The 9398-nt window shown below is 43.0% G+C and overlaps 1 protein-coding gene across 3 annotated transcripts in view; it reads right to left on the bottom strand.

The window, feature by feature from the left end:
- The window catches only part of TEAD2 (TEA domain transcription factor 2), a 32815-nt gene that overhangs the window by 4353 nt on the left and 19064 nt on the right, over positions 1–9398 (bottom strand). For 2 of the 3 annotated variants that reach the window (XM_058181562.1, XM_058181561.1), the window contains exons 10-11: positions 7258–7413; positions 742–897 (exon numbers count right to left, since the gene is read on the bottom strand). In XM_058181562.1, coding sequence (XP_058037545.1) covers positions 742–897; positions 7258–7413 — 312 coding nt within the window. The remainder of the gene's footprint in view (positions 1–741; positions 898–7257; positions 7414–9398) is intronic. The other variant, XM_058181563.1, reaches the window with a different exon arrangement.

Genomic DNA, 9398 nt, shown 5'->3' with positions numbered 1-9398 from the left:
GAAACCAATATTTTCAATGATGCATGTGTGACTCACAGAAGGCTGCACAACCTTTAAGAAGGCACTACCTTCTTAACCCAGGATGCCTCTTTGTCAATAAATGGAACTGATAATTAGCGGTTGTTATATAAAGGCATATAAAGTATCATTTTATCTGCTCAATTAAGTCAGGGACATATTTAAAACAAAACATTTAATGACTATTCTCACTATTTAATTGATTAAATGTTCCAGACGTAGCCTTAATTGCATCTTACTCATTTTGGGATGCTGAGAAAGAAGGGATCAGATAATCTCCATAAAAACTAACAGGAGAAGAGTTTCTGGAACAGGTTTAACTTGCCTGGCATTCCCAGAGAAGTGACTAGAATAACTAACTTTTGTTTCATGAAAAACAAAACCTATCTAGCTTAAATATGCTCTCAAACAGGCCATAGCAATTTTGTAAAAAAAAATGTACACTAGGTGTTTATCAACCTTGCCAACTTTAAGACATTTGGACTTCAACTCCCAGAATTCTCCAGCCTTCATATGCTACCTAGGGAATTCTGGGAATCGAAATCCAAATGTCATAAACTTACCAAATTTTGAGAAACATTGAACTAAGCCCATTGAGAACTAGAAACTAAAGTAAAACTGACGTTTGGGCAAAATTTTCGGTCTCCCCATTACTTCAGTGTGGAAGTATAGTTTTGACTTAAAATTCTTTCTCACCCTCCCCATAATTCCTTTCCCAAATACCTGCAGGACGCTGAAATTTTCAAGCACACTATCCATCATTATTTTTTCTGGTAGTTTTTGTAGTTTGCGAATAAAATTAATGAGATACTCGCAGAGTGGTGAACGATGCAGACGGAAAACAAAGCGGCCATTTTCCCAGTAAGGAGGCTCGGCTGTCTGGGGAATCAAGGGGATAACGCGGGACAGATAATAGTAAGTAAGACAGATCAGAGAGAAGCCCCAAACCTGCAACCATACATGCATACTTTCAACAATCAATTTTTTAAAAAAAATATTTTTTATTCCACTATTATTACTTTTATAAGTAATTCAAGCCAGCAAATATATATAATACTCTTTCGTCCTATTTTCTCCACAGCAACCCCTCTGTGAAGTGGGTTGGGTTGAGAGAGAGATTGGTGCAAGGTCACCCAGCTGGTTTTTATGCCTACGGCAGGACTAGAACTTACAATCTCCTGGTGATTGGTCCAAAATTATCCAGCTGGCTTTTATACCTAATGCCAGATTAGAACTCACAATCTCCTGGTTTCTAGGCCAACATCTTAACCACTACTTCCAAAACAGGGATACCTTACAAAAGTAACATGAGATTCATTATTCTAAATGAAAAACAAATAAAGGCAAATTTCATTGACAACAGGGACACCTTAAAAAAAAATCCAACACCTCCCCCCCCCCACCCTCGGCCCCAATTATTTTGCCTTCTCCTTTCAGGTCTTGCTAGCATGCAGATCACTAGTGGGCTTCAAATTTTTTTATTACCGGTTCTGTGGGCATGGCTTGTTTCGTAGGCATGGCTTGGTGATCATGTGACTGGGTGGGAGTGGCCAACTCGACGTGAGTCATGGCAAGGTGGGGCGGCAGAATGCTGCAAAGACAGGTTGATTTCCTACGCCCCCATTTGGGCTGACAAAATAAAAGCCTGCCTGCTCAGCCTGCCTGCCGGCCAGCCCAGACTACAAAACTCATGGCTGGGATGGAGGAATGTTTAATAAGCTCCAAACTGTTGCTGCAAGCCTGGATTTTTGCTTTTTTTGTTTTTTGCCAGAAGCCTTTCAGAGATGCACTATTTTTTACTGAACAATTTCTGCACTGCCAAATCTTACTGTATCTTGTTGTGGCGCTGCTTGTTGCTACTGTGGTCATCAGGGCTGCCCAAGTAAAGAACCGCACCGGCTCAGCTCAGGGCGACTGTGAAGAGCAAGAGGGGAACCCAAGCCGCTCGCCCCACAGTGGCCAACTTCACGTGCTCTCGCTCCCATGCACGCATTCCTGCTCCAGTTCGGCGCCCCCGGCGTGTGCATGGAGTGTGAAGGGAGACAGAGACTGCACCAAGAAGCCAAGAGCAAAAGTAACGGTGGCGAGGGCGACAGGGGCGTGTGATGTGTCCCTCTGCAGTCTCCTCCCAGGTAACTACCAGGGCTTGGCCGCCTCCTCTTTTCCTCAGAGGTGTGGTGTCTGCCTCCAAGTCCTTGCAAAGGGACATGCACACATACGTCCGTCACCCCACCCCTGCTACTTTTGCCGTCTACTTCTCAGTGCTCTTAAAGTCGATCACCAGTGCCTCCTCTTTTCCTCAGAGGCACAGTATCTGCCTTCCTTCACACTCCTTGCGGAAGGACACACACACACACACACACTCACAAGCCTGTCACCCCTGCTGCCACTACTTTTGCTCTCGGCTTCTTCTTGGCGCTCTTAAAGTTGAACACCAGAGCCTCCTCTTTTTCTCAGAGGCATGGTGTCTGCCTCCCTTCACACTCCTTGTGGAGGGACACACACTCACACAGAAGCCCATCACCCCTGCTGCCACTGCTTTTGCTCTTAGCTTCTTCTCAGTGCTCTTAAAGTCTATCACCAGCACCTCCTCTTTTCTTCAGAGGTGCGGTGTCTGCCTCCAAGTTCTTGCGGAGGGACACACATGCCCGCCACTTTTGCTCTTGGCTTCTTGGCACTCTTAAAGTTGATCTTGAAGAGCTGGAAGACATTTCCTTAGATCACAGCCAAACTCATTGTTGGGAGAGTTGTAGGCTAGCCACTGAATATACGAGAAGTCTTGGCCAAAGCTCTTCCAAAGTTCAGCTGAGTCTTTTCCTCCTCTCGGCCTTGTATCACAGAGCAAACACAGTCACACACACTTCACGGCGCACACATCTCATGGTGTCTGTGTTTGCTCACACACGTTAAGGCCGAGAAGGAGGAGAAGACTTGGCCGAACCTTGTAAGAGCTTTGTCCAAGACTTCTCGTATATTCAGGGGCTAGCCTACACCTCTCCCAGCGATGAGTTTGGTGGCGATCTAAGGAAACGTCTTCCAGTTCTGAGCCGGATAGCTCAGCCTGGTAAGGCCTGTTATTAAGACCTGTTATTAAGAACACAAAGCCTGCAATTACTGCAGGTTCGAGCCCGGCCCAAGGTTGACTCAGCCTTCCATCCTTTATAAGGTAGGTAAAATGAGGACCCAGATTGTTGGGGGGGCAATAAGTTGACTTTGTAAAAAATATATACAAATAGAATGAGACTATTGCCCTATACACTGTAAGCTGCCCTGAGTCTTCGGAGAAGGGCGGGGTATAAATGTAAAAAAAAAAAAAAAAAGATTGACTTTAAGAGCACTGAGAAGCTGAGAGCAGAAGTAGCGGCAGCATGGGTGACAGGGGAGTGTGTGTGTGTGTCCCCCTCCACAAGGAGTGTGAAGGGAGGCAGACACCGTGCCTCTGAGGAAAAGAGAAGGTACTAGTGATCAACTTTAAGAGCGCCAAGAAGCCAAGAGCAAAAGTAGTGGCAGCGGGGGCGGTGTGTGTGTGTGTGTCCCTCTGCAAGGGACTCAAAGAGGTGGTGGCTGGCTGCAGGCCGCTGAAAAGTACTGCTGCCATCGCTGCCATGTTCTTTGCGCATGCGCATCCCATTGGACTTGTAAGGTAATGGGATGCACCTGGGCAAAGAACTTGTGGGCAACAAACATAGTGGGCAGGGTGAGGAGCAGCGACTGGGGGACCGGTTCGGGGGCATGGCTAGCTGGCCATCGCTACCGGTTTGGTGACCTTGGCCAAATTTCCGCCAAAGATTTGCACGAACCGGTATGAACTGGCTGAATACGACCTCTGATCCAGATCTTTCCATCATTGTCTTAAATCACTGCAGCTTTACTTCCCCAAGCCTAATTTTATGAATCCCAAACCTTTTGCTTCTATAGGCAAACAAAACTAAACATCTGATTTCCTGTTATTGGGCAACTACCAGATGTGTGGATTTCAACTCCCAGATTCCCCCAGCCAGCAAGGCTGACTAGAGCATTCTGGGAATTGAAGCCCATACATCCAAAAGTTGCCAAATTTGAGAAACACTGTAGATAAAATAGTGCTATTTTAGCACTATTTTATCAAGGGGAAAGATTTTAGCCCATCCAGTTTTTGCTATGATAGTTTTCTGCCAAAAAATAATCTATAACATAAAGCCAATCCCAAACTTGTTCTGCATTATACCCCTGGAGTTCAATATACCTGCATACATATATGACCTAAAACTCTTAATAGTGAGTGGATTTTGAGCTCAGTTTTTTTAAAACAATGCCTTTGATCCGAAAGCCTTTCCTGCCTAAGCCCAAAATGAATCAATTCCTGAGATTTTGTTTGCTTATGATGCAAAAAGAGATGATAATGTAGAAATCATATTCAGTATGAGGGCTGGTTTAATTATGACATCCCCTGATGTGATTGACCTGAGTTCTTAAAGTCAGCAACCAGAACAGATTATGGTCTTGCTGGCTGGGGGATTATGGGAATTCAACCCCAGTACAAGTAAAGAGCACAAGTGTTAGAAAGACTAGACTAGACCAAGACATTCACAGTGTGAAAAGTAGCCAGAGTTTAGTTCTCTGTATTGAGAATCCTGAACTTTCTCAGTGGTGGGTTGCTACTGGTTCTGAACGGTTCTTAAGAACCGTTGGCAAAAATCTGGCCAAGTTCGCAGAACCGGTAACAATATCCAGCTGGCCATACCCCCAAACCTGTTTCCTTAGCCGAAGAGGTTGTAAAAAAAAAAGGTTTTAAAAGGCTCCTCTGGCGATCCCAGCTGAATTGCCTGATCACCAGAACCTTTAAAAAACATGTTTTCTACAAGCTCTTCAGCAGAAGAGCTTGTAAAAAAAATCCTTTTAAGAGGTTCTGGGTTGCCATGAGGCAACTTCAGCTGGGATTATCAGAGGAGCCTTTTAAAATCTTTTTTTCCTCTGGCGATCCCAGATGAGTTTCCTGATCATCACAGGCTTTTAAAATCACTTTTTAACAACCTTTTATAACAGTCCCCACCCATGCCCACCCAATCGCCTGCTCCTTTTGGGCTCGCAAAACCATGGCTTCTGCAATCAGTTGCATCAGCTAGCAACTGAATCTGCCTGCCTACAATCCATCTCCTCGGTGAGCAACTCAATCTGTCTGCCTCAATTGGGTAAGTAAACTATTAAAAAATAGGTAATTGGGTTTTTTTAAGGAGTTCGGTTTTTAGACAGCAATTAAAAGTTAAGGAAGTTTTAAATTTAGCTGCTTTTATCTAAAACAGGGGTCTCCAACCTTAGTAACTTTAAGGCTTATGGACTTCAACTCCCAGAGTTCCTCAGCCAGTTTTCCTGGCTGAGGAACTCTGGGAAACCTTAAAGTTTCTAAGGTTGGAGATCCCTGATCTAAAAAATATAAATAAAATAATAAAATAAAATATTTGTGTAGTTTTCTGAGATTTGGTGTGTTTTGTAGTGTTTCACTCTAACTATACAACACACCAAATCTCACAAAGCTGTATCTAGCAGTGTGTGTGTGTGTGTGTGTGTGTGTGTGTGTGTGTGTGTGTGTGAGTTCTATTGTTTTGTGTGTGTGTGTAAAGTGTGAAAGTTGATTTTTGAGCTTTTTGTGGCTGTGTGAGGTTCCTGCTTGTTGCAGGGGCCATTTTGGGTGAAGTGCAGCTGCTTTTACATTGTGTGTGTCAATTGTGTTGTGTGTGTGTGTAAAGTGTGAAAGTTGATTTTTGAGCTTTTTGTGGCTGTGTGAGGTTCCTGCTTGTTGCAGGGGTGCATTTTGGGTGAAGTGCAGCTGCTTTTACCTTGTGTGTGAGTCAGTTGTGTTGTGTTGTGTGGGTGTAAAGTGTGAAAGTTGGTTTTTGGTACCTCTTATTGTTTTGTATATTATTTTTATTATTTATTGTTATTGGCCACGCCCACCCAGTCATGACTGCCAAGCCACACCCAGTGTCACATGACCATCAAGCCACACCCATAAAATAAGCCACGCCCACAGAACTGGTAGTAAAAAAAATTAGAACCCACCCCTGAACTTTCTCTTAGAGAAGGACTAGGGAACCAAAAGGAATTACAAGGAAATCCCCAGAGGAGTTCCTAGCGACCTTTCTCCTATTGATTATTTCCTTCACCCATTCTTTATCTTCTAAGATCAGGCAAGATAAACTTTGTGTGGTCCCTCCAGATTACAATTCTTTTGCTAACTCTGGAAGTCAGATTCCAAAAAAATATAAAATGCTACAGATTTTGCCTCTAGTCAATGAACACAGAGAGAAAACCCACATATCTTGGTGTCTATTTATTTTTATTTTATTTATTTGTCAAACACAAATTACAAATTCAAATGACCAAAATGAAAAAAATAAAAATAAAAAGTGACAGGGATGATAGGCACATTAGTGCACTTACACACACACCCTTGGGAATTAGAATAACAGAGCTGGAAGGGACCTTGGAGGTCTTCTAGTCCAACCCTCTGCTTAGGCAGGAAACCCTAAAGTATTTCAGGCAAATGGTTGTCCAACCTTTTCTTAAAAACTTTTAGTGTTTGAGCATCCACAGCTTTTAAAGGCAAGTTTTTCCACTTATTAATTGTTCTGACTGTCAGGAATTTTCTCCTTAGTTCTAGGTTGCTTCTCTCCTTGATTAGTTCACATTCATTGCTTCTTGTCCTGCCTTCGGGTGATTTGAGGAATAGCTTGATTCCCTCTTCTTTGTGGCAACCCCTGAGATATTGGAACCCTGCTGTCATGTCACCTCTAGCCCCCCCACTTTTATTAAACTAGACATACCCAGTTCCAGCAACCGTTCTTTATATGTTTTAGCCTCCAGTCATCTTTGTTCTTCTTCTCTGCATTCTTTCTAGTCTCAACAACATTTTTACAGTGACCTCCGCAGAAGTTAATTACAATTAAAATGAGACAATTTAATCAGATAAGATATTCCAAGCTTTGGACAGACTGCCTGTCTCCTTCACTCTATCTGCTGGAAAATGTCATGTTGCCTCAGCAAGCCAGAGCCAGATGCTGCGCACAGGCCAAATACAGTAAACAGACTTGGAACAAGGCAGCTTTTTAACACAGCTGCATGCAACAACCTTGACATTCTGTGACTGGGTTTCTTAGCACATTTAAACACTCTGCTCCCCACATCCCTCCCTGGCTCATCCCAGCATGGCCACCCTCATCTCCGCCCTCAGCCTCAGAGCTCTACCCTCACTTCACCCACCTCCAGTTTTTCCACCACCTGTTTGCCAAACGAGCAGACTTTGGAGGCACAACTGAGAGTCAGAGTCTGTGGGCCCTCATATCGACTGCTCACCCCATAGAAGGCCCCTCCTCTGCCTCCAGGCTCTTCTCCAGGGAGGGAACAGCTTAGGTCAGCCTAGAGCAAGAGATTGGAAAACAGAATCAGAACTGTTTTTAATAATTAATGGAAGGGTGGGACAAAGATAATTGAGTGTTAGTCTTTAAAGCAGTGGTCCCCAACTTTTGTGGCCCAGCTGTGGGGAGGAGAGGTAAAGTGTCTTCGCAAGCAGTACGCTGGCACACATGCGTGCAGCTTGATTTACATGAATGGCAGGCTGGCATGCACATATGCAATCAACTTGAGCAACTGCCAGGCCATGTGAGTGCTCACCAGCCTGTTGCTTGCACAAGTTGAGCTGCATGTGCACACACGTGCTCCAGCCAGCCACTCGCGTGCCCCAATTCTAAATACTCCACGGCCTGGTAGTGGGCTGAGGCCCAGGGGTTGTGTACCCCTGCTCTAGAGTAGTGCAATGACATCCCCAGTTATTAAAGCGACATATCTATTTATTTCAGAAGCTGGGAGCAAACAGCAGGGAAAAAGACATTGCTCATCATAATGGCCCTGCTTATCATTTTCTTAGAAATACAGGTAAACCTCAACTTACACCCACAACTGGGACCAGAATTTCTGCTGTTAAGCAAAGAGGTTATTCAGTGAGATATGCCCAACTTTGCAACCATTTTAGTCATTTTTGTTAAGTGAATCACTGCAGTTAAGTGACTCATACGATGGTTAAGCAAATCCAGCTTCCTCCATTGACTTGCTTATGATCCCAGAACACTGCAGATATCATAAATGCCAGCTGCCAAGTGTATGATTTTTGAGATCACATGACCACGGGGATGCTGCAACATTTGTAAGGGTGAAACAAGGTCATAAATAACTTTTCTTGAGTGCTGTTGTAACTATGAACAGTCACTAAACAAATTGTTGTTAAGTCAAAGGCTGCCTATATAGAATTTTGGATTAAGCGCAGCATATACCCCAGAGTCCAAGAAAAGCATAAATAAAAACAGAAGCAAAAATTATTTCTGATTTGTACTTAGCACAAGGAATAAATATCGTATGTTACATTCACTTGTTGTTTATTTTAAAAATAATGGTATTTGAACATGAAGATATGACTTGCAGCACTGTATTGTGGAAGAGGAAATATGCGGCTGGGCAAGCAATATAAAGTTTTAATGCATCCAACAGTTCTAATATTTGTTCTTGTTATAAAGCTGTCGAAGGTGACTTTTAATTGTACCCAGGATCAGAATCCAAATATCTCAGCAACAGTTTTATTGACAAAGCCTCCCTGTTTCTAATTTACTAGCTGTGAGGAAGACTTGAGAATTACCATTCTTCATAATTGAAAAGGGATTTGTACTGAGGTCAAACACTAACCAACAAGATGTTTAATTCATTAGCTTAGTTTTAAACTCAGTCTTGAGAATGACTTGATTGCTGCTGTTAACCAACAAGCATATGTGTGTTGCAGCAAGCCATTTTGAGAGTTGCGGGATGACTGTTTTCAGATATATTCTTGGCTTACAACAGTTCATTTAGTCACCATCAAAATTTACAACGGCACTGAAAAAAAGTGACTTATTACTGTTTTTCAAACTTACGAACATTTCCATCCTCATGTGATCAAAATTCGGACACTTGGCAACTGATTCCTATTTGTGACAGTTGCAGTGTCCTGAGGTCATGTGACCATATTTTGCGATCTTCTGACAAGCCAAGTCAATGAGGAAGCCGGATTTGCTTAACAACTGTGTTACAAACTTAACAACTGCACTGATTCACTTAACAACTGTGGCAATAAAGATGGTAAAATGTGGCAAAATTCACTTAACAGTAGTCATGCTTAGCAACAGAAATTTTGGGGCCAAATGTGGTCATAAGTCAAAGACTACCTGTATAACCTAACTACCAGCTCAGAACGTCTAAAAACATGGATAAGTAACTTGCAAATGTTTGAACTACAACTCCTACAAGTCCTTTCCACTTGCCATACTAATTAGAGTAGATAGGGTTCAAAATCCCAAGCATTTGGAATACATCTGGTT

The sequence above is a fragment of the Ahaetulla prasina genome, chromosome 4 (genome assembly GCF_028640845.1).
Source record: "Ahaetulla prasina isolate Xishuangbanna chromosome 4, ASM2864084v1, whole genome shotgun sequence".
NCBI lineage: Eukaryota > Metazoa > Chordata > Lepidosauria > Squamata > Colubridae > Ahaetulla > Ahaetulla prasina.
The sequence above is the reverse complement of the archived record's forward strand: the minus strand, read 5'-3'. Positions and strand labels throughout refer to the sequence as shown.